Source organism: Anneissia japonica, unplaced genomic scaffold (assembly GCF_011630105.1).
Source record: "Anneissia japonica isolate Jap-2015-1 unplaced genomic scaffold, ASM1163010v1 scaffold288075_len254835_cov185, whole genome shotgun sequence".
NCBI lineage: Eukaryota > Metazoa > Echinodermata > Crinoidea > Comatulida > Comatulidae > Anneissia > Anneissia japonica.
The window spans coordinates 211,170-236,564 of NW_022711128.1; the positions used below are offsets into that span (position 1 = coordinate 211,170).

A 25,395-nucleotide genomic window follows, 5' to 3' on the forward strand; every position below is an offset into this window, starting at 1 on the left:
TCATGTTTTTGTCAAATAAAATTTGATAGTCTGAATAAGGCTTTAAACTCTTGCAACACAGGCTTCTGCAAATTTCTTTGCAGAGTTTATGCCAGGCTCAAAAAGTTTATGAGTCAAAAGTGACAAAGAAATGAAGACAAAATTACGTTATTATGTGATGCATTGTGACAGACTGCGTTATTTTCTTTGTGGGGGTGTTTAATTAAACAAAAAAATGGCAAATGTCAGTTTACCCACATAGGTATTCTTAGTAGCCTGAGAAAGAGACTAATAGGGTTGAAACAAGTGGTTCCTACATGTGAGGCTGGACAAAAAACATTATCATCTAAAAATGCAAAAAAAAAAATTTAAAAAAAGTTTACCTGCTGCTGTTTTATAAGTATGATCAGCTGTAGGCCCAGTGTTCGATGAGGGCGTGCCACCTTGTCTCCTTATCCAATCAAAATCATCAGTATTATCTTGGGTATAACCACAGATGATGGGCTCTTCGAAGTCGCAAAAGTTGGTGTACGCTGCTATGCAGTAACCGTCGTAGGTAGAGATGTCATCTAGAGAAATGTCGCCACGGTAGTCAGTACCGCGCAGTCCCTCAAATACAACCTAAAAGAAGAAAATTGACTAATATACATGAGTCAAAAATACTAGAGATAAATAATATTTGTTTGTTACAGGTGTTTTAATTTGGAATTATTGCCAAATGTTATACTGTACTCCGGTCGTTCATGTGAAAATATAACAACAGATATTGGCCAGAGTTTAACGAGAGAACATAGTAATGAGACAAGGCATCTCATTCGACAACATCTTTAAAAGCATGTGCAGTAAAGCAAAAAAATATGAGCAACAGAAGATACTAACCTGAAAGTCCTGAGTGGACTTCATATTAACTTGACCGATCTTCCAAACATTTCCTTTATCACCAACCTGGGACCAGATTGGGCTACCAAGCACACCGCCAACCTTCTGGTACAGGTTCAGGGTGTTAACATGCGTACCATACATATGATACCAAAACTGGACACATACAATGTTACCATTTTGTGTAAGGATGTTACTTTCGATTCTGGCAGTATCATTCTCAACTCTTGGGGAAGAAGCTTCGATGAATACATAACCACCAGCCGCTTAAAGAGTGAATCATGCACTTGAATTATTCTACTAGTATATCAATATGAATAAGAGTCTTGCACAACATAATGTTAAATCTTTTATTGTCGTATTTTTTTTTAGTTTATTCTATGCTATGGTGGTGGAATATCTGTGCAAAATTGAATGTGCTAAAATTCTTCTGTAAAGGTTCGCATTCCAACTACCCATCTAATTTATCAGGGTTGGTAATTGGACCTAAGTTTTGACAGATGACCAATGGCTGATAGCAGCTTGTCTGATAATGGACTTTGTTTAGAGTAATTTTGACCTAGTTCCTGCAGTACACTCATGCTCCTATCTGGAGCCTATTTACTTTAATCCAAAAAATATAGACAATGATCATGTTAAATTATGGAGAGTTTACCTGTTCCAAGGGTGTGGTCTACGGCTGGACCAGTGTCAGTAGATGATGTAGAGCCAGTAGTGAAAGTCCAATCAAATTCATCATCCTTCGCCTGGGACCAGGTATTGCATATTCCTCCACTCTCAAAGTTACAGTCCACAGGGCCAGGAGCTGAATATGAAATAGCTTTGCTAAAATATGCTGTACCTTTTCCTAATATGGTATGTTACTAACTTTTGTGAGTGGAAGTATTGCTACTGTAGATGTTGCCTTCAACATGCGTACTAACGGTTAGCTCCAGTGGTGACTCTAATATATATTTTCTGGGGGGCTGACCTGTCCGACCGGGGGACTTGAACTCTAGGCCCGAGCTGGGGGAAGGGTTTGAGAGGGTGTTCCCCCTCCCAAAATGAGATTTTTAAGAATAGGAACCTCTGGATAGCCAGAAATGACACTTTCCAGACTGTGACAGAAATGTTAGCTTGGCGTTGGCCTATTTTTATATATTTTTTTTATTCCGACTGCCTGACAAGCTCTGTCCGATTGGGTGCTTGACCTGTCGAGATGTGTATAAGAGACTCCCCCCCCCCCCCCCCAGTGGCCCTGCCACTGGTTAGCTCCCGATCTGGATATTAAGGTTCTAGTGTGAACTTAACCTTATCCAGGTAATTATTCACAGTATTCTAAGGGCAGACTCATTCAATGCATAGTGTGTTTATGAAAGAATAATTAGAATGTAGTTTGGTTTTTTACAAGCTATTTAAAACTAATCAATGCCTGGAAATTATATTACATACTGAACAACTTACGTGGAGTTGGACCAGGTTGCGTTATCGGCCCTTGTGTAGGGGCCTTAGTGGTGAATCCAGGCTGTACGGCATTGAGAGGATGACTGCCACAAACACCGACAGTAAATGTGACATCATCAATAGCTATGTCACCACTGTATCCACTTCCTCTATTGCCCACGAAGATCATCTAGTAATGAAAATTTACATAGATTAAAAAGCCAAATACTGGGAAACAGCAATGCTGTTGAAAACAATTACTGGATCTGAGTTAAAATACAAAATTGTTTGCTGGTCTTGCTTTCAGGCTCAGGAAAATGTATTATGTGAAAAAAAGTAAATTCTTGCCAAGCCATGGGGCTTATATGAGCTGGAGTTAATGCCCAGTTTCAAGTAGTGTGAAGCAGATAAGAGATTGATGCTTCATAAGGACATACTGTAAGTGAAATGCACAACGAAGGATTGAAACCCTGACCTCGAGGTTGGGGAACCAAATCATTTCCACTTCGCCAAACCTGCGATCTGAAGAAAACACCATATCTAGTACTACAAATTACCTATTTTTATTTTTATTTTATTTTTATTTCGAAAATCATCCAACAGCGGAAGCCAATTACAGGATGTCATACAATACATATAAATATATAGAAAAATACAAACAAGTGAAAGATAAATTGATTAATAACATTACAGTAAGAAATAGAATAAGAAATTTACAAAAATAAGGCGAAAAATTACATCTTAAGCTAAATATTGCAGATTCAAAAAAATACAGATAAAAATCCAAAAAAAATAAATAACAAACAAATGCAAAACAAGTAACTAATTAATAAAATTACATTACTATTAACATTATCATTGTGATTCAAACTTATTATCTATTATCACAGATATATATTATTAAAAAATAGGCATGACTCACCCTAAATTGTTTTGAAAAATGAACGCCAAGAGAAGCATCCCACCACTGGTTGCCCTGGTTACCTGACAACTCCCATAGCAGGGTTTCGGTTTTCCCGTCGGACAGTATCACCTGTAAGCTGCCAATGTCTGTGCCATACATGTGATACCAAAAGTGGAAGCACCTTCCATTTGAAGCTGTTGCTGGAATCAATTCACTTGTCAGACGTGCTGTTGTGTTTTCCACTGTGCTACTGGCGTCAATAAACATGTAGTTTCCTGTGGAAGTATAAGAAACACTGAATAAACTCTCCATCTATTTTAAAACCATGTAGATTCATTATTAAATTGTACTAAATATAATACTTTAATCCTCAAAGGCATTTATTTATAAATATTCAGGAGAAACAGAGCATGCACTCCCTATTTAATTATGCTGTGCTGAATTGAATATCCACAAGAGGTCAAAGTTCAACATATCATGGATATTGGTCACAAAAACTGTCACAGTGCGGACAAAGTCTTTAAAAAAAATGCTATGAGAATATCATTCCTAATTCATTACTTTAATGAACTAATTAAGTCCAGAAAATTAAAAGTAAACAATGCTTACCTTTATCTGTTCCAGTTGTGTGGTCAATGTCTGGTCCAGTACCGATAGAGGGCATACCACCAGTTCCTCTCATCCAATCAAAATCATCAGTTGCTTCATTTGACCAGGCACAGAAACCAGATTCAAAGTCACAATGGCCAGGATCGGGACAGCTGTAGCCCAGTAATTTTACATCATCAACGGCAATATCGCCAGTAAAAGTGGTTCCCACAATGCCTTCAAATACAATCTGGGGAGAGATGGCGTGAACATTAAAATATTTTGAAAATATACTGGAATACAATATCTGTGTTTCGTTGCTGTTGTTCTTATTTTCTTGGAAGTTTTGTATTGCAGCAGTTACGGCCTTTGGGCTTTCAATCATGAGGTCATTTTGAGACTGGCACTGGTCACACTGGCAAGGCAATTCGTTTACATTTGCCTCTCTTCTCAAAAGAATATGTACGAGTACAAGCTAGGAAGTGAATGATTTGGAATGAAGTTAGTAGTACTTAATTACAATCATAACTATGAAACAATAATAAACAATTTAAGCTAGTCTATATATAATGTGCTACCAGTGTTTCTATTCTATACCCATAACTAGGAACATTCTACAGGTAGTAGAGGGGGTTTAGTATGACTTTGTATCCATGTATGACCAGGGAAAAAATGATCTTGAGCAATTCTTCTGAAATAGGTATATGCACTATACATATACTATTAAATAGAAGAAAACAAATGTAACCATCACTTATAAGTGGTGGCAGTAATTTTAAGCAACAATATCAGTAACTGTAGTAGTAGCAGTAGTAGAAATAGTGTAGTAATATCAGCAGCAGAAATATTAATATATTTTATACATCATCAACAACAGCATCAACAATATATTAATACTAATAATGGTTGTAGTATCACAAACTGGATCTGTTTCGGGCATATAAGATCAGGCCCATCCTTTGCAGGGCCTTGCCATATGGCTTAACCTTTGTCCTGCATCCTCTAATAAAAAAAGAAACAGATGTCACATTCACCTGGAAGTCTTCTGTGGTGAAGACATTTACTCGAGCCCCACGCCACTTGTTACCCTGGTCTGTACTAAGGCTCCAGATCGGAGTACCCATGCCACCGTTAGCTGTCTTGAAGAACACATTCAGCGTGCCAATACTTGCACCATACATGTGATAGTAGAACTCCAGACATTCGCTGGTGGTTTGGCGGTTGAGAGGTGATTGGAGTAAAGCATTGTCACCTTTAGTACGTGGGGCAGATGTCTCAATGTAGACATAGAAGCCTAGAAGACAAATGGATATTGTATTACAATGTAAAAGAGTATTCATAAAATGTACTGTTTATAATAGTGGACAGGAGGAAACCACAGACATGCAGAATTTCATGTATTAGAACATGCTGCTTGAAGGTTCTCTTCTTTCAGATGGTGTTCTCATATACATAACTCTGTACAAAGAACTAAACACACTAATCATAAAACAAATAGAGAAAGGTAACACGGTGTACATTTTATTTCACTTCTTGCCATGTCGTACCGTTCATAGATTACTATATCATTATTACTGTTTTTATTATCATCTCACTCTTATTTTTACTGTTGTTGGTATTATTGTCACTGTTTTTGCTGTTTTTATCATTTTTAGTGTCATTGTTGCTGTTGTAATTATTCATGTCATGTTCAGGTATGTGTTTATGAAGTCATGTCGTAACCTAGGCACCATGCAATGGACGTCATTTTATGGATTTAACCTTTCAGAAAAAGTCTTTGTTTCCTAGGCACCATGCAATGGACAAAAACAGATGGAAGTAAAAATGCACGGTGGAACTAAATTTCTATGATGCGTGATGAAATGGGGTTAATAACCAATGTCACGTGATACGAAATCCACCAATCACATAATAATAATAATAATAATAACATGACAAGGATCTATTTAGGTGTGTTATAAGAACCCATAACCAATGGCCTGAATATAATATATGAATCAGACCGAAACGTGTTCACTTGTTAAAACCCATACCAACCTTTATTGGTGCCGTACGTGTGATCGTTTGAAGGGCCTGTGCCAGTACTGGATGTGGAACCACTCTGACGAATCCAATCGAACTTGTCACCATTAATATTAGACCATCCACACATTGCTGATTTTTCGAAGGTACAGTCTGAATTCCCAGCTGCTGGGGGCAGTGTATATGTGGTACAATCACCATAGCCAAGAGCAATGTCGTCTAGCGCGATGTCACCAAAATAGCTTGACCCTTGGAAGAAAGAAGTCTAACTTATTAGTTTTGCTATCATATAAATAGTATCACAGCTCCATGTCTTTATTTCATTGAATTATTTATAGCCACAATTGTACTTTTGTTAGTGTATTTTTTTAGAATATTAATATATATTTTCTTATGTCTTATTTAGGCCTATATATATATATACTGACTGACATGCATAATTTCTTAAGATTTTTGGTTCACTAATATCTACAATGTTCTCCCAATATGAAAAATACTTGATTAATTCTGGTATAGGTATTATGGCACACTATCATTCCAAAAAGATATTTAAGCCTTTTCTAATAGTTCTCCCAATATGAAAAACACTTAATTAATTCTAGTACAGTCAACTCTCTCAATACCGACCACCCAGAAAACCGGATTTCACGCAAAACCAGTCGTTTTTTAAAGTCCCAAAATCATTCCTATTCTTACTGTATTAAAATACTTTCTGAAAACCGGATCTCCCAATTCCGACCAAATTCTTAAGTCCGGAACAATAAAATTACCTTCTGAAAACCGGACGGCCAGTTTAAAACGATGATTTATTGACGAAATATGTTAAATAAATCATCGGAGACACATCGACTGACTCCAAATAACAACTATCAATCACAGAACAACACCACGTGAACAATCGTTAGTGTTGATCGTGTGACACGCCAATAGCGCATTAATTAATTAATTGCAATAAGCCTAGATTTCATTTGTTTAATAAACAGATAAAAAAAAGTTCATGAGTGTGTTTTCTTTATTAAGGAACGTATCCTTTTCTCACATTTTGCATTCATTCTCACGCTAAGGCAAACCAAGCGGTCCCAACATAAGGCTATCGATTTCATAAAAACAATTGCGCATGACACTTTGACTGTCACCTCTGACTGTTTTCTATTGGCTGACGCAGTTTAGGGGGTGCTGCATAAGTTAGCACTTATTTTTAGCATTCAGTGACCCACCAAGGTTATGCCAGCGGCATCGAAAACCAATCAAGTGTGCAACCACGTTGAAGCGACGCAGATTATGGCGATCGAACGAAAAATAACACTGACACTTATTATAAATTACGATACACATTAAGTTGATTTGTGTAAATTTTTATTGATAATTGACAACATAAATAATGTAAAAATAAAGTAAAACATGAATGACGTTCTCAGGTCAGTAGGCCTACAAAGTACATGATGCAGTGTGGTGTACCTATCTGCTGTACCTTGCTAGGCCTAGGCTTATTATCGACTCAAGGTCGGGGAACCAAGGTAGGTAAACATGACGTTCTCTAAACCGGAAAACCGGTCAAAGTGGACGGTCCGAAGGGTGGTCGGGATTGGGAGAGTTGACTGTATAGGTATTATGGCACACTATCATTCCAAAGAGATATTTAAGCCTTTAGCCCTATGTGAAATGAATTATCATTGTTATTATGAGACTCACAGTCTTGTTAAAGAACACCCACCTGGTGATACAAGCTTTTCATGTTTAAATGAATAAGTAATATTAACATCAATGTGTACATTCCACATTTAATACAAAATGTTTGCTGAGCAAATGAGCACACCTTGTGCTAGCCTATAAGTACAATTATTAGACAGTTTTTATTTTTGTTGAAGGGGTGTTCTTAAAGGAACAGTGGCAGTTAGTTGGTTTATCCAGGTTAAGTATCATGAAATAAATTGAGCACACCTTGTGCTAGCATATATAAGTACAATTATTGGACAGTTCTATTTTTGTTGTAGAGGTATTCTTAAAGGAATGATAATCAGATTTCACTCTTACCTCGAATGCCTTCAAAAACCACCTCCTCAAATCCGCCATCAGGCACATCAACAAATGCTCCATACCAGTTGTTGCCTTGTGTCTGCGATTTGGTCCACACGGGTGAGCCCAGCTGACCAAACTTCTGGAAGTATACGTTTAGAGTGTCGACAGTGGAGCCGTACATGTGGTACCAAAACATCAGACACATCTGTGAAGTGATAGACATTGTCGGTGTGGATATGCGAGCTTTGTCACCAAGGACACGAGGCGATGATGTCTCTATGTAAATGTAGAAACCCTCTATAAACAAAAACAAAAAAAATCAAAATTAACACCTCATGAAACATTGAATAAAAATTTGATTTGATAATCTTTAAATTTCCAGCTTACCTAGATAAATATGTTAGTATTTTTTTTTTGATGATCCAAAAATATTTGAACAAAAACATTAATTGACGTTTTATTCTGAAAAAAAGTTTTTTAATCAAACAATTTTGGATCATCAAAAAGAAATTCTAACAAATACACTTTAGAGATCCAGATGAATCTTTTCACTAATTACCTAGACGAAATGATATATTCCACATTTCACTTGTCTTACATACAGCACACTGGGATGAACAATTCCACTATTTTTTACATACAGTAAGTTTTGCATGTAAAGAAACAGTATCTTGCCTACTGTTATTCTTTTTATTGTCTCTAAATAAATTTTAATTACTATAACATTATGTCAGAGAACCACTCCCATCCAGTAATTAACAAATAAATATAAATCACTAAAATTTTTATAAACAGTAGAAAACACATAGAGTAAATATATATACATCAGGCTAAAAGTACTAAAAAAGTCAGTAAAATTATAGGAAATTTTATTTAAAAATTGTATCGTCATGAGTTGACTTTATAATTTGTACTAGACTACAATCATTCTAATAAGTATGTTCAAATGTAAACATCCTGAAATAATATTTCTGTGACTGGATCGAATATAGTACACAGCCCCATATCATTCATGATGAAACACACCAACTGATCATCACAATGTACTGTCACTGCCAATATGTTGTGCTATAATGTTAGCACTTACTTCCGCTTGTATGATCACTAGTGGGACCAGTTGAACTAGATGCTGTCGACCCTTTTTTCCTTGTCCAATCAAATTCATCGTCTTTCGATTGATTGTAGCCACAAATACCAGATTCAAAATCACAGTCAATGAGGCTGGGAGCTGTAACATGAAGAAAATAAACAGTTTGGTATATGGCTATGCTTTGTCAAGCAATCAAGTTATTGGCCGAAAGCGGGGACCGAAACACTGAAGTAGGAGGTCCGGGGGCATGCCCCTGCGAAATTTCTGTGTTTTAGACGCCCGAAAATAACATTTGAGGCGTTCTGGGCAATCGTTTTTTTCTTTCTTTTTTTTACCTCCCAAATGGGGGGGGGGGCCGGGGCCGGGCCGCCCCACCCCCTAAATCTTCCCCTGGATTTTGTGTAGTGTTAACACACACATTGCCATTATTTTCACTGTTCGACCGAATATTATTTAGCATGCCGGCCATATTTTCGGAGGTCATGTTACTTAAAGAATCATAACTTCTTAACGGAGGGTCATATCGACATAATTTTTTTTTTAAAATGTTCGCAAAGAATATATCTAAGTACTGTATGAATAACAAAAAAAATTAAAATTTGTTTAGTCTGTCAAAACTTAATTGAAATAATAGCAATATGCACTGTACAAAATCAGTTTTCTATTTTCCAGTTTTGACAGACTAAACAAATTTTAATTTTTTTTTATTCATACAGTATGCAGATACATCCTTTGCGAACATTTTAAAGAAAAAAATATGTTGACACGACCCTCCGTTACGGATATATGATTTTTTGAGTAACATGACCTCCGAAAATATGGCCGAAATGCTAAATAATATTCGGTCGAACAGTGAAAATAATGGCAATGTGTGTGTTAACACTACACAAAATCCAGGGGAAGATTTAGGGGGTGGGGCGGCCCGGCCCCGGCCCCCCCCCCCCATTTGGGAGGTAAAAAAAAGAAAGAAAAAAACGATTGCCCAGAACGCCTCAAATGTTATTTTCGGGCGTCTAAAACACAGAAATTTCGCAGGGGCATGCCCCCGGACCTCCTAGACAGGATTTGAACCTGCAACCTCTTGCTGTAATAGTGTACCTGACAGTTATTTGAATCTGTTCAACCATGAAGCCTCTGTGGTTTAATGGTTATGATGCTCGCTTTGACAGCGAGAGGTTGCAGGTTCGAATCCTGTCGGAGTATTTTATAACACAAAGTATGTATTTGTTTATAGGACAACATTCGTTGAGAGTTATGCTACACAATGTACCATCATGTCCTTTATTCGAACACTGTATTTACCTTTCTTGATGATTTAGATATAATTTAACAGTGTTAATGGCTATCTTGATTTATAGTTTATACTTTTTAATGGCAAATAACAGATATTTGTCACATAAAAACTGATAGTGTATACAAAGTTTAAGAATGATCACAAGACAATCATTGGAATAAACTCACCAGGTGATGGGGTAGTAGCAGTGTTTGCTGGTGGGTAGGTGACTGATGGGAAGGGGGTCGGAGGCATTGCAATCTGCGGAACCAGTGCGCATGGGGTCTGTCCATCAAGTACTAAATCGTCAATAGCAATGTCACCGCTGTTACCATTGCCAATTTCAGCTATTATGACAATCTGAAAAATTGTGTAACATCAGCTCTCAATTTGAGCATATTATAAAACACACCATTTAAAACACACCAATCAGTGATATTAATTCAAAGAATACAACTCTCATGTCACCATGATATATCATTAACATGGACAGCACTTACACTATGCCTCTCAAAAAAAATGTAAAAAAAAAGTTTTCCATACCTTATGTTGCAGATTGGAAACAATTGGCACTTGAGCCATCATCCACTGATCTCCTTGGTTACCATGTATCTCCCATTGTGTGTCTGGCGTAACATCTTGGCCATCCCAGTAGTCAAGTTCAACTATGAGTTTGCCAGCCGAAACGCCGTACATGTGGTACCAGAAATGGAAGCAGACATTGCTGGTGGTTGGGTCAAACGACTTGCTCATTAGGTATGCGCGATCACCGGGGTAGCGGCCAGTCGCATCCACAAAAAGGTATGTTCCTTAAAATTATAAAAATATATTATTAGAGATTCACCAGATTTAAAGCACTGTCCAGACTATCAAAGTTTTTTTTAAAAAAACATGTGACATGCCTAAATATGGTCATGATGACATCACATCATATCATGACCATATATAGGCACATCATGACTATATAGGGGCACATCATGACCATATATAGGCACATCATGACTATATATGGGCATACAAGATGTTTTTTATAAATAAAATTTGATAGTCTGGACAGAGCTTTAGATGCATGATTTTAATAAGCCATCTTGTAATTTTAAGTGTGGATGCCTATGTTGTGTTTTGCTGGGATGTATAAGAAAAAGAATATTAATACCACTGAGCAGAATATTGATGGTACTTACCATTGGTACCGGAAGTGTGGTCCTGACTTGGACCGGTATATATTGTATCGGTTGCACCACTCCCCTCGATCCACTCGATTGAATCAAAACTGTAGCCATTAACATTTCCCCAAGTACACATACCATCCTCAAAATCACATGACCCTGAAAGATGATTTTAGAAATGAGAATAGTAATGAAATTATACTTATGGCAACAATGATATATCCTAACTATTTAGATGCAAATGGTATGATTCACACTACTTCACTGTCAACCTGCAGATTGACTAAAAACTCACCCTTCACTAATACATACATGTTTATTGCATGATAGTAACTTTAGTATTTAGAAACACCTCTACTCATGATTATTATCACTTTACTGCCTAGGTACGCTAGTCACTGGTAGCCGAATATTCTAACAAAGAATAACTAATAATAATAATAATAGTAATTGCAGTTAAACATAATGAGGATGACAATGTGATTAGCAATAATACGCTGGGGCAAACAATATAGATGAATTCTGATACACCAACCTGGATTTGGACAAGCGCCCTCTCTGATGGTAACATCGTCAATTGCGATATCTCCTCTTGCACCATTTCCAATGATTCCTTCAAACACCACCTCAAAGTCTGAATCAGCAGTCAGTGACAGTTGATCTATGTTCCAGATATCACCCTCATTTGAAGACTTTGACCAAAGAACAGAGGACAGTATACTGTTCTTCTGTTGGTAGATGTTTAGAGATCCAATGTTAGGCCCATACATGTGGTACCAGAACTCGAGGCAGACAAAACCCTGTCTTGCCTTGTAGGTTGGGGAGTACAGCTGAGCTACGTCTCCTTTGGTTCTTGGTGTTGATGTTTCAATATACATGTAATGGCCTGAAACAAAATTATCAAACAAAAACGGTTTTTGGGTTTAGGTAAAATTCAAGACCAAAAATACATCAGCATTAAAATCTTTCTAAAAAATATAATTGCACTATGTATGAGATTATTACACCGTATTTAAAATAAAAGCATTTAATTGGTCTCACCATATCCAGTTCCATAAGTATGATCGTTAGTTGGACCAGTATCTGTTGAGGTAGTTGCACCATATCCTCTTGTCCAGTCAAAGATGTCTCCTGTGCTCTGGCGGAACCCACACAAGAGCTCAGACTCGAAATCACAAGTCGCAGAAAATGGCAAGGCAGTTGGAGCAGCAGTAGCGACAACTATGCAGAAAGACCAAAGTTTGTAAAAACAATAGCCTGCCTAATTACATTTATCAGTCATCTTTTAGAAGGTTATTTCTAAAAGCAGGTTAATTTTTAATACATTAACTCTTTCCAGTCTGCCCCATTACCATTGCCTGAGGCTGTACCGAAGCTGAGAAATTACATTATCTACACTAAATGTCGGGTTTTTAATGGGTGTAGGATTCTTATGTGGTCTGAATACAGGAGGCCCTCTACAGAAATACTCCTACATCACTCTCAAACAATCCTATAGAGAGCAGCCTAGCTATAAAACAATTACCATGAAATCTATACAGGGCGTACGTACAACGCCACTCGCTATAAAGTATGGTCAAAGAGGGCGTCCTTGCGACGCCATACAACTGGAAAGGGTTAAACCATATTTTTAGTTACTTGGTATGTCAAGATTAATCCCTCAGATTGGATTTTTTAGGAGTGAACACCAAGGATAATCATATAAGTCTGGAGACTAATTTCCAGTGGGGTCCTTCTGATGGTTATTGGGCAGTTATACACTGGAAGGCAATAACCCCAACATTTTGTAGAATAGTGCACTTGGTCTTTAACATGCACACTGGCTATATTGCACACAGGGCCAACAATTTAATGCCTCATCTAAAAGAACGTGTTTTATATTTTATATACTTGCCCTGCAGCTGAAACACACAAGGAGAGCAGTGGGTGGATTAAACCAGGTACCACTTAGGTAGTCTAACAATGGGTCTCTATGGTTCAGTTTACACACAGTGGCTACCACTAGTTTAACAAAACTGAGTAATGATGCTCTCACTACACAGAGATGAAAATCTTCAGTTGCATGTTACTTGTTGGTATGTTATACTTACTATTGACATAGCAAAAGTTTAGAATAATATTACTGAATCTTACTTGGAGGACAGGCACCATCAAGTAGAAGAACATCATCAATAGCAATGTCACCATAGAAGTTACTTCCTCTGATCCCTTCAATCACAATCTACAAAAACAAAATAGAAAAAAAAAATTATACAGAATATTTCATGAGATTCAATAGCTTGATTTGTCGTTTGATCATTATCAAGAATCAAATTGCCCATGATGCAAAAAAAAAGATTGTGTTATAAATATTATAAAGTTAGTCAAGTGCTTACAAGCATTTAATTTTACATACAGTAGTTTCTACTTTTAAAGCCTCATCATAATCAGATTTGGCTACAGGGCAGCAAAGTTCCCAAATGACCTATAAACAATTATTCTAAGAGGCTTAGTAGAGTAGAGAGCAGATCTTTTAGACCCTTAATGCTCTATCACCAAGTACAAAGTCTCTTTAAAGCCCCTTTCAGACAGAAAATACAGCAATAATACCCTAATCACGCCGCCGTTATTGCCGACGCAGACCCTTTCACACAGCTAGTTAAAATACGGTAATAATACCGTATCCTGTCTGAAAGGGTTCTCGCGGAAAGGAGTATTTGATGTCTGTGGCGCTTGTGCTTGTTAACAAAGAGGGAGCAAGTTTTTGTTTACTCCATTAATCCAATATGGCCGGGGGTGAAGTCACAAAACTGCTGCTTTGCAAATGTTTTTTAATGCTTGCGACCCCCTGCTTCTCGTCCAATCAAAGACATCAGTTTTGACCTGAGTCCATGCACATATGTTAGTTTCGAAGTCACAGTCTACAGGGCTGGTAGCAAAAGTTGGCGGTGCAAATGTTGGGCCTGGTGTAGGTGTCACAATTGGTGTCCCAGGTGTGGGTGGGACAGCTCCAGCTGGTAAGACTGAGGAGAAACAATGTGTGGGGTTTGAATGTTATCCTAATAGGCACGCTCACCTATGGTTCCTGTGGTGGAAAATGTCTTCTCACATACGGACTATAAATTATAGTCCCACTGTACATAATTTGGCTTGTCGACTTTCAAAGCGGGATTGCTGCTAGTGTTCAGGGAATTTTATTGAATGATTAATTTTTATCAAATTACAGTCATAAACTTATTAACATTTAATGCAATTCGTTTCTGGCCTACTGTTGTTTGTCAAGGGTGAGCTTTTGGTGTTTTAATGATTTGTATTTTTGTATGTCTTGAACTATTCTTCTGAGCTCTATTTCTGGTTGTTTTATTGAGTAAATTGAAATGGATTGAAAATTGACTGAAATTGATAATACAGTATTTGTAGGTGGCCACAGAATTTCACCAGTCTTGAAAAAACTTTTACGCTACCAAATATTACATATTTCTTTTTATAAACTATAAACATTTTTTTTTAAATGTAACTTACTGCCACAGGTTGAATCTAAGAATGTGATGTCATCAAGGGCTATATCTCCAAGGTAACCATAGGCAATCACAGCCTCAAACATCACCTGTATGTAAAAAAAAAAACAGTCAAACAGTCACACCTGATTTTTAAAATATACAATGTTGTCTTTGTATCCATGTTAAAAAACTACTATGTAGTTGAAGCTACACATATTTTTTCCATAATGCAACAGAGGGAACAAATGAGACTACTGTATGGTCATGTGGGCAATAAGAGAAGCCGGGGTAATAATAATAATAATAATAGGTTGATTTTTAAGGCGCAAATTAAACAAGGTCTCTAAGTGCCATGTCTAACAAAAGGTACGGTGAACATACAGTAATGAAAAAGCAGAAGAAAGACCTAGAGTTTGCTGGTGCAATAACATTGAAATACTGGGTCAACATGTCATATTCTGAGGAAGTGAGAAGAGCATGGAATAGAGACAAGTGGCAAGCATTTGCATTGATTGAAATATTAAAGAGGGCCCCTGAACATCAACTGGCCTTCGGGTCATGCTTGAAAGGTTAAATTCTATAAAGTTTAAATAAAATATAAAAAATTAATCCAACCCTCAACCAGAAGATGGAACTTAAAAAGAAAGTTTGGTCTAAATCTCTCTTACCATGTAGTTGAAGGAGCTAACGATTGGCACCTGCCCCTGCCACCACTGATCCCCATCATCATTTCCATAGATCCAGATCAGCTGTCCGTCACTGGTTCCAGGCAGCATCTTCTGGTACACGTGTAGTTTGCCAATGTCTGCACCATTCATGTGGTACCAGAACTTGAGACATCGACCAGTTGATGATGTCGGGGAGAAAGGCTGGCTGAATAGTTTAGCAGTATCATCAGATTTTCTTGGTGATGATGCCTCAACAAACAGATAGACACCTATTTCAAAAGTAATTTTATTGTTCACGTAAGAGTATAAAATTTTGATCAATGTTTCTAAAATATGAAAAAAATTTTCATATTGAACACAATCTAGGGCTCAAAATTATCTAGCAAAAGTTGTTAATTAAAAGAGCAAGTCATTGTTGTTTATATCAAGAATGTTTACCATTAAATAGTATAAATATAAGCAATATACAAATTGTCAATTTAATTAACAGCTTTTAATAGGTAAATGTGATATTAATTAAAACAAATGGTATTGTGCTATAATAGAATGGAAATAAAATGATAAAAACTATACCTTGTGCAGTGCCTTTTGTGTGGTCAACACTAGGTCCAGTTCCTACACTAACTGTGCCTCCATTGCCCAGTGTCCAGTCAAAGTCATCTCCACTCTTAGCATTTACCCATGTACATAAGTCATTGTTCTCAAAGTCACACTCTCCTGTAGGGATAATAATTAGTTTATTTATTTGAGTATCTGTTTATTTGATTGTTATTGCTTTATTTGTTTATGTGTTTTACTACGTTTATTACACTGGTATTTAACTGTTTATTTGAGTATTAACTTTTAATCGCATAATAAAACAAAAATGTTGAGAGCAGTATCATGTGAGACTAACATGGCACTAGTACTATACTATAACTGGGCATATCCCCATCTCCCCACCCACAATATTTAGAACTACGTCCTTTAACAAGGAGAAACATATGGTTGAGAGAAAGGGAAGGTATATTCCTACCTGGTCTCTGGAAGGGTACGAATGATACTAATTTCTTTCTTTCTTTATTGTATACGCAAAAAACAAACAAATTGTATACAATAGGAGCCAACAAATAGACAAGCATAATCGAGCTTGGCCCCTTTCTTAACTATCCCCCTCAGCCCCAATAAATAAAATAGAATAAAATAAATATATAAATAAAATAATGAAAATAAATAAATAAATAGGCATCAATCTTCATACTCGGAATAAATTAATTTTTTCAGTTTTGAAACAAATACATTCCTCGAGGTAGTCTCTCCTTACTTAACAGGTATTGTATTCCAGAGTTTAGCACCCATATACGAAATTCTAAATTTACCTAAATTAGTTCGGCATTTTGATATGGCTAAATTATATTCGTAATTAAACCTTGTTGCATAACTATGACAAATATTTTCAAAATAATCAGATAAACTATGTGGTAATGTGTTATTAAATAAGTCTGATATAAAATTCAAAATATATAATTTATGAAACTTAAATACGTCTAAAATGTTAAGTTAATTAAATACTAACCTTGGGATGAACATGCCCCCATGTAGTTATCGATATCATCAATGGCAATATCACCCTTAGGGCCATCAGCAACGATTGCTTCAAAGTAGATCTGATAGGTTGAAGCTGCTGTGAACGAGACTGCGGCAGCATTCCACATGTCGCCCAAGTCACCATACATTGAAAAGATTGGATTACTTAGCTTGCCGTTCATCTGAAATGGAAAGTTAAGAGAGCTATCGTGATTGACTTCAAATACGATAGCGCTATCTGCTACGCCACACAGTTCGGATATTGTTTCTAAGGTCGGACAAAGCAAAAGCATAACTTGTATGTAACATATATGTTACATACAAATTATGTTACATACAATAGCATAATTTTACCAAATGATAGATGACACAATAAACCACTAATAAAATTCAAAAATATGACGATACTTTTGAGAACGATCATTTCAGGCAATGCCTGAAAACTTTATTAGGCCTAACCATTGCTAGGCCTTACGCTACATACATGTTTCGACAGATGCTACTGTCATCATCATTAATAAATAATAGCATAATTTGTATGTAACATATGCGTTTGTGGGACAGATTGGTCAGTTATTAAGTTTGACTGACACTCTGGAAACGTCCATTTGTTATAAATCACAGAAGAGTGCTGCGAGTCAGCAATAGGGAGTTTTCGTACTTCTTCAGCGTTTACATTCATACGTGTAAAACGCTGAAGAAGGACACGGGCGTGTCCGAAATATTCGTCTTGAATAAATAAACCTTTATTCGGCTCTTAAGGGGAAACTCTCTTGTCTATGATTTCCCCTTAACGTCGCTTTAGTTTCCCCTTAGCGACACTACTTTCGCCTTATAGTACTGTTTTTAACCACTTCATTGTTTTAGTTTCCCCCTATGGATACTTCTATTAAAGTATATATATATATATATATATATATATACATACATACATACATACATACATACAGAAGAGTACTGTGAGTCAAAATTAGGGAGTTTTTGCAGCTTACGAAAATTATAACGAATACAGATACGTCATCAAACTTTTATAAAACCCTTCAACTACAGTAGCAGATCTGTAACAACGTAGGCAATTCATGTCTTTTGCATGAATCAAGGATCTTATTCAGCTCATACAGCATATTGTCAAGTATGTTTCAGGCACGAATGACGATAATGATAATGACGTATTCGTATTCGTTATCGTAAGGTTCCAAACAAGCAGTGGTGCATGGGATCGTACTAACCATGAGGTAGATGTTCAAGTAGCCAACATGTCTGCCATACATGTGGAAGTAGAACTCTAAACACTGACTGTTAGATGCTGGGAAGGTGTGTGTATACAGCCAAGCTTTCTTGCCCTGAGATTGTTCTGATGATGCGATGAACATGTATTTGCCTACAGAGAATGTAAGGGAAACCTTGAGTCACAGAAAATAATCAATTGTATTTGCTTTACACAAAAATATAAATTTGATAAAATTAATAATAACACAAGCAAAATTTATCCATTTTGGAACACAATAATAAGAAGCTAATAAGTGTGCAAAAATTCTGGTGACCGTAGATTTTCCCAATTTTCGATTTTCTGATAAGATGTTGTTTACAATCATGCTAAACAAAATAAAACTATAACATTAATAGGATATGAGCCTTAAATGTGATCACCTATATCAGCAAATGGTAGATTGTAACTAATGGAAATTTGAGGTCAGAGATCAAAAGACTTTCAGCACCACTGTAGCTCAAATTAAAGATACTGTGTAACTAGCACAATATGTACCTGCATCTGTCCCAGTTGTATGGTCTGTACCTGGGCCGGTATTCAATGTGGAAGTTGTACCACTGCCCAGCTTCCAATCAAAATCGTCAGATTGGCTTTCTTGATCATACCCACAGTAGGCAGTGCCGTATTCAAAATCACACTGCCCTCCAAAAGCGCCAGGACTTGGTGTCACTAGATTAAAATATAAAAATAAATCAGATTCACTAAACATTTCAACACATTCTGTAAAAGTAAATTTTATGTGAATTTTTTCATCCATAAACATTCTGGCTATAGCCTAAAATATCAGACAAGACCCAAAATCTATTTTTGTCATCAGAGTTAACTTAAGGTAGAATGACCCATAGCTCGCAGTGTCATTGTGCTGAATTGCGTATGCATGGTTTGTGACTGTCTAACTGCTGTAAAGAGGTGCTTATAGTAACTACATGTTCACATCATTTCACAATGACAGAGGTTGAACATAAAGTCCTAGAAGTTTGGCAAGTTTTGAGCCTAGACCTCAGTTTTGGAAAACAAACACCTTCACCTACCAGACTACGACACCATATTTAACGTACCTGCGGAGCAATGCTTGCTTTCTATGATGACATCATCAATAGCAATATCAGACTGGGTGCCCCCTCCCCTTACTGCTTCAAATACCACCTAGTAAGGAATGCAAAATACATTTTATTGTTAATTTCTTTCACATTTAACAGCAGGTACAGAATTAAAATAAAATGATAGAACAATGCTTTATAAACTAAGTTTATTTATGGAACTTAGAAAGTGAATGTAAGAAAGGTTAAAAAAAAGAAACAAAAGAAAAAGAAACTAATAAAACCCCTGAAAACTTAAAATTTGACTTCCATGTGACAGATAAATACAGCCACACAAGTTATTAACTTTCATTATTATCCTATTTTAGGGACCACAGTGGAATTAGGGACCACAGTGGAAATAAGTTGCTTTTTGTACTTTTCTGCATTTTTATCCTTGTAATGTTTTTACTATTGATTACTTTCAGAATGAATAAATAAATAAAAAAAATATCTGTTATTATTAAGTATCAATTCCATAACCAAACAATAAAAAAGAAAAGCAGACTCACATTATATTGCTTTCCAGTTGAAATTCCTATACTCTCAGTCAACCACTGATCACCCTGCGTCGCAGAACGAGTCCACACAGGCGATCCAAGGTTAACTCCGGTTTGTACGTAGACATTAAGCGTACCAATATCGCTGCCGTGCATGTGGTACCAGAATTTTAGACACATACCGCTCCCGCTAGGGCTGATGTCAGCACTGATGATACGGGCCTTGTCCGTTGAACTTGCACGGTTAGCCTCAATATACAGGTATGACCCACTTCCAGCTAAAAAAATAATAACCAATTTAAAATAATAAGGATCAAGAAAAATATTTTTAAAATTGTAATGAGCGTAATATACATGCTGATAATGAGGATTATTGTTCCTATGTTACAATAATATGAATACTACCACATCAACTAAAATAATTATAATAAAACAATATAACAATACTGTATATATAGTAATAACACCAACAACAAAGGTGATGTAATGTATAGTAATATTTGAAGCTGATCGATCACACCAGAAATATAATTCAGGTAAAAAATCATTTATTTAGGAAAATAATTTTTTCATAGTATACTGTTTTTAATCAATGGACTTACATGAGCCACGTGTGTGATCATAAGATGGTCCAGTATTACGAGTGGCTGTTGCTCCCTTTGCTCTCGTCCAATCAAAATCATCTGTTGGATCTTGGGTGTAGCTACAAAATCCAGCTTCAAAGTCACAATTTCCTGGACCAGATGGGATGACAATATTTGCTGTGGTGGGGATGACGCTTGTCGGAGCAAAGGTCGGTAGTGGTACAGCATTGTTTGGCTTGCCTAAAAAAAAACATCAAATGAAGGATAAATATACTACTGTATGCATATTATGTAATGTAATGTAGATGGATTTATATAGCACGGGTCTGGCTCTTGCTGTAACTTTCTTCTCCCCTAAGGTTCTCTTTGTGTCTAAGCTACCAGGAAAACCAGTACCAGCTACTCTCATCCATCCACAGTAAGGGCTGAATGAACCAGTACACCAGGGTAACCCCCTACTCGTCTCGAATGATGTACTGGGTTCTTTAGAGTGCACATGAGCCAAATTATGCGCACTGGGCCTACGATGTGGTTCTTATCCGAGAAGACTTGTTCCAAAAGAACCATAAGCTGGCAGTTGACAATGTTATTCTTTTGAATAATCATCATGATTTTAAACTCTGACTCCAATTTAAGCAGGTTTTGGTTGAAAATAAGGGGTTGTTTTGTAAGAACTATTATTGTGCCTAAAGTGAGTTCAAATCAAGGACTATCAGAGAATCATATTTCTAAAATTGCATTTGTTTATAATTACCAACACAAGAAGTGGTTCCAAAATGGATATCATCCACAGCTATATCAGATAACGTAGTACTGCTACCAACTGTGCCTTCAATCAAAACCTGAAAATACACCACCATATGTTAAATTCAATTCCAGTTTATCAACTTTTATTTGACCAAAACATGCGTAAATATGGTTATGGTGACATCACAACATGACCATATATAGGCACATTATGACTATATATGGGCATACAACAGTTGTGTGGACAGAGGTTCCACTTACAATATAAACATGTGTTTTGAGAAACAGAAATTTCAAAACAAAAGCACTGTTTCTGCTCAGAAACAAAAGCTAAAATAATGTCTATTTCCTTTTCTAAAGATAATATATTGCAAGTCTTGCTTTTAAAATAAAGTACTGCATAATGATTATTTTTTATATACAATAGTGTACTTCAATGTAATTTTTTTATTTAAAATGTTACTTATTACTACTATCATATATAACTTAACCTACACTGTAGGCATAATCTTGACGAACAGACACTTGTCCAAAGTTCCAGTTAGAGCCCTGGTCACCAGTAAGTGACCACTTTACATTTCTCTGACCAATGATGTTTTGGACAATGGTCAGTGTGCCAGCATTGCGCCCTTGCATGTTGTACCAGAATGAGAAACATCGTGCTGTGTTGGCAAGAGCACTGAATATCGGGCTATTAAGTTGTGCTTTCTCATTCAAAGTCTGCCCTGAGATGTCCAGATAGAGATAGTGTCCTGTTGAGATTAAAAAATAAGCAAGTGCAGTACCGTAAATGCTTGAATAAGTGCTGCATCAAACCTGATTTTCCTTTCACTAAGCACCGCTCTTGAGTAAGCGCTGTTGCATGCAATAAATTTGAACTATTTCTAAGCCAGTAATATGATCCATTGCGTACATAGTACTGCATGATGATTCTTTATTCAGCAAAGGCAGTTATAAGTAAAACATTTGCTGCTCCCGGGCAATGATGCACTTTATGAATGAATAAATAAATAAATAAATATATATTAATAAATATAAATAATACATATAAATAAATAAATAAATAAATAAATAAATAAATAAAAGTGATGTGTTTTGTAACATTTTTAACATTTTGTCTAGTTCCCTTGAGTGCAAATAAGCATAGTTTTAAAAATACAGTTAAACTTGCCTAAATCGACTTCGCCTAACTCGAATAATTTCTAAGTTGATCTTATTTTACTGTACATATTAAATTGTTGTGTTTTCACTTAATTAACCATTTGTAGGTCCAATTTTCTCTAAGTCGAACAATTTTTCAAAGCCATTTTGGATTTGACTTTAGGCAAGTTCAATTGTATGATCTATTTAATGAAATTACTTTCTATTGTATCATGCAATTCAGCTTCAGATGCCAATTTATATAATAAAGAATTAAATTGAATAAAAATGTACTGAAAATAATTTTAGGCAAGAAATGTCACTGCAGATATACCGAAAAAACAATATAAATTCAAATGGGAAAAAATACACTAATGACATGTTTTGACAAAGTAACCAAGATATTTGATACTTGTTTATTTATAAAAAAAAAAAGAAAAAAAAAGAAAAAGAAATCTTACCAGATCTAGTTCCAAACGTATGATCATTGTTTGGCGTTGAAGTTAGTGACGGCTGTTTGCGAATCCAATCAAAATCATCTTGAGCAGCTTCATTGCTCCAAGTGCAAAAATTGCTTTCAAAATCACAATCACCTAGACAAAATATGATTAATATTTCAACAATATTTTGTGAGGATAGTCCATCCATCCAGAGCTGATCAATCGGGACTCTCATATACATTGAAGATAAAAATAACCTAAACCATGAAGTTGACAAGTTAAAAATGAATTATACAAATATAATAAAAAAATCAGAAAATTCATGAAAACAATAATTCAAATGCATAAAAAAATGCTGTGCATACAGTGTATTACAAGACAATAATGTGACGCTAGGATAGAATCACTCATCTACATATGTAGATTTGGCCAAATTGTGTTCTAGAATCGATGCAACCGTGAGAATTCAACATTCTTGCATGCGCAGGTGACTTTTAGTGACGTCATTACGTTCTGCATCCTACAGTCATCGTGCAATCGAAAGCTCAGTAAATTATCAGTCTGACCTTCCCAATGACTTTCCCAAGGACAAGTTAGTTTTATAAAACACTGGTCATTCCATTATTGTTTATCTCTTATCATTCATTCATTCTTCATCTTTTATTTCGGAATTTCATGTCCATACAAAAGAATAACAGTTAAACCAATACAAATACAACACAAAAAAAATATATATATAAATATATAGGAAAAAATCGAGAAGAAGAAAATCTGACTCGCCACCACATGACAAAAGTGAAAAAATATACTAAATCAAGAAAAACATTACTTAAGATCAGGAAATCATTTAAAAGTTTAATGCTTAATGGCTATGATTGAATTAAAGCTGATTTTCACAAGGTTTTATATGTATAGAATTTCTAAGATACTCGTAAAAAGGACGGTACAGTACACCATTGGATACAAACATAAAACTCGCACTACAGTGCCTCGGTTGTCGCCGAAATAAACGACAGGGCATTATTATAGCAGACTCTTAATGATCTTATATTATGACTTTTACCTATTGTCATATAAATACCTACAGTATTTTTCTGGGTTTTAATTATTCACCGAGCCTACATTGTTTAAAAAGATAAATTATGTTTTTATCACCATATTCAGCTGAAGAAAAGCACTAGCCTAGTAGGCCTAGTAGTAGTTAACAGTGGTTATTCTTCCGTCACCCACGGCCCGGGCCATAATCATTAAAACACTGTCATAAACATAGCATAATCATAAGGCAAGGCTAAAGTTTGATGTTTAGGTCAAGGTAGCTCCATCTCAATCAACACCTCAGATTTGCATAAACCATCGACATTGAAACACACACAGGATAGGTCCGTGTTGGTTTGCTGGGCCAGACTGACTTGTTAATATTTCGCCTAGGCCTAGGCCTAGGCAGGCCCAGGCAGGCCCTACGTTTTCACGACATGCCCCAGCCGCCGCCGGCAGGCGACCCAGGACTGCAGCCTAGGCCTAGCCCTACTATAAAATGTCTATGCCAAGGCCCAAATCTGGAACTAAGACCAATGAAACTATTGTACAGGCAATGTAATGTTTTAACACTGCCAAATATGATATTTATGTGTATATAATACCTTTTAACACAAGACTGCTTTTGCTTCGTTTTTCAACCCGGCGCGATGAAAGTTTTTCTCCCGAGTCGACAGGGGGCGCAATTTTGAAAACTTTAACCTACAGTACCTGTTGAACTTCTTACAACAGGTGGTCCCTAGTCTTTGAACTCAGTTACTATAATATATTGAAAACAATTGAAGCAATGGGCTTCTTCTTGTATTAACCGGCATTAGAATCACCTAAACTAATTTATAAACCAAGCATGTTTTTAATTGGATTTGATTTAAATCTAGATAGTCGTTAACACTGTTAAATTATATATAGATCATCAAAGAAAGGTAGAAACATTGTTCGAATAAAGTACATGATACTACATCGTGTAGCATAGCTCTCAACGAATGTTGTCCTATAAATACATACAAAATTGTGTGATTAAATGCATCTAACATTTAACACGGCAATATATGTATATATATATATATATATATATATATATATGTTTATATAGATTAAAAGGCAAAATACTGGAAAACAACAATGCTGTGGGAAACAATGGCTGGATCTCAGTAGAGATACAAAAATGATAAGCAACAGCTAAAAAGTAAACGTAAGTAAACAGCCAGAAATAGAACCAGAGCTTTCGGACAACACTAGTCCTTCCTCAGTGGCGAGTGAGTGAGGGTTGAAAAAGCCAGATAGTATAAAGTGAGAATTTCATGCAAGCATGATTAGAAACAATAGGCTAGGCTAGGTGGGATTAGAATAAACAGCTAAACAAGTAAACAGGAAGGCCAAAACTAAACTTTAGAGGCGTGCCTCAATAAATAAGCCAAATGATTTATCCAGAAGAATTTGGAATGCCATAGGTTTAATTTAGTGTACTGGGAGAACGTTCCTATTGAGTTCAAGTGGTGTGGTTGTTTTAAGTAAAAGTTCCCAGTGATTCTCTTTATCTTT

The 25,395-nt window shown here is 36.1% G+C and overlaps 1 protein-coding gene across 1 annotated transcript in view; it reads right to left on the reverse strand.

The window, feature by feature from the left end:
- The window catches only part of LOC117107325 (MAM and LDL-receptor class A domain-containing protein 1-like), a 98,620-nt gene that overhangs the window by 67,726 nt on the left and 5,499 nt on the right, over positions 1–25,395 (reverse strand). Inside the window, exons 6-34 of the mRNA XM_033248969.1 lie at positions 22,840–23,046; positions 21,734–21,990; positions 21,246–21,333; positions 20,510–20,731; positions 19,920–20,185; positions 19,387–19,474; positions 18,824–18,997; positions 18,288–18,439; positions 17,048–17,240; positions 16,066–16,209; positions 15,493–15,761; positions 14,847–14,931; positions 14,208–14,347; positions 13,479–13,566; positions 12,387–12,566; positions 11,881–12,231; positions 11,361–11,504; positions 10,720–10,985; positions 10,365–10,536; positions 8,901–9,041; positions 7,829–8,110; positions 5,810–6,043; positions 4,807–5,066; positions 3,794–4,022; positions 3,203–3,459; positions 2,302–2,470; positions 1,514–1,663; positions 859–1,124; positions 363–600 (exon numbers count right to left, since the gene is read on the reverse strand). Coding sequence (XP_033104860.1) covers positions 363–600; positions 859–1,124; positions 1,514–1,663; positions 2,302–2,470; positions 3,203–3,459; positions 3,794–4,022; positions 4,807–5,066; positions 5,810–6,043; positions 7,829–8,110; positions 8,901–9,041; positions 10,365–10,536; positions 10,720–10,985; positions 11,361–11,504; positions 11,881–12,231; positions 12,387–12,566; positions 13,479–13,566; positions 14,208–14,347; positions 14,847–14,931; positions 15,493–15,761; positions 16,066–16,209; positions 17,048–17,240; positions 18,288–18,439; positions 18,824–18,997; positions 19,387–19,474; positions 19,920–20,185; positions 20,510–20,731; positions 21,246–21,333; positions 21,734–21,990; positions 22,840–23,046 — 5,712 coding nt within the window. The remainder of the gene's footprint in view (positions 1–362; positions 601–858; positions 1,125–1,513; positions 1,664–2,301; positions 2,471–3,202; positions 3,460–3,793; positions 4,023–4,806; positions 5,067–5,809; positions 6,044–7,828; positions 8,111–8,900; positions 9,042–10,364; positions 10,537–10,719; positions 10,986–11,360; positions 11,505–11,880; positions 12,232–12,386; positions 12,567–13,478; positions 13,567–14,207; positions 14,348–14,846; positions 14,932–15,492; positions 15,762–16,065; positions 16,210–17,047; positions 17,241–18,287; positions 18,440–18,823; positions 18,998–19,386; positions 19,475–19,919; positions 20,186–20,509; positions 20,732–21,245; positions 21,334–21,733; positions 21,991–22,839; positions 23,047–25,395) is intronic.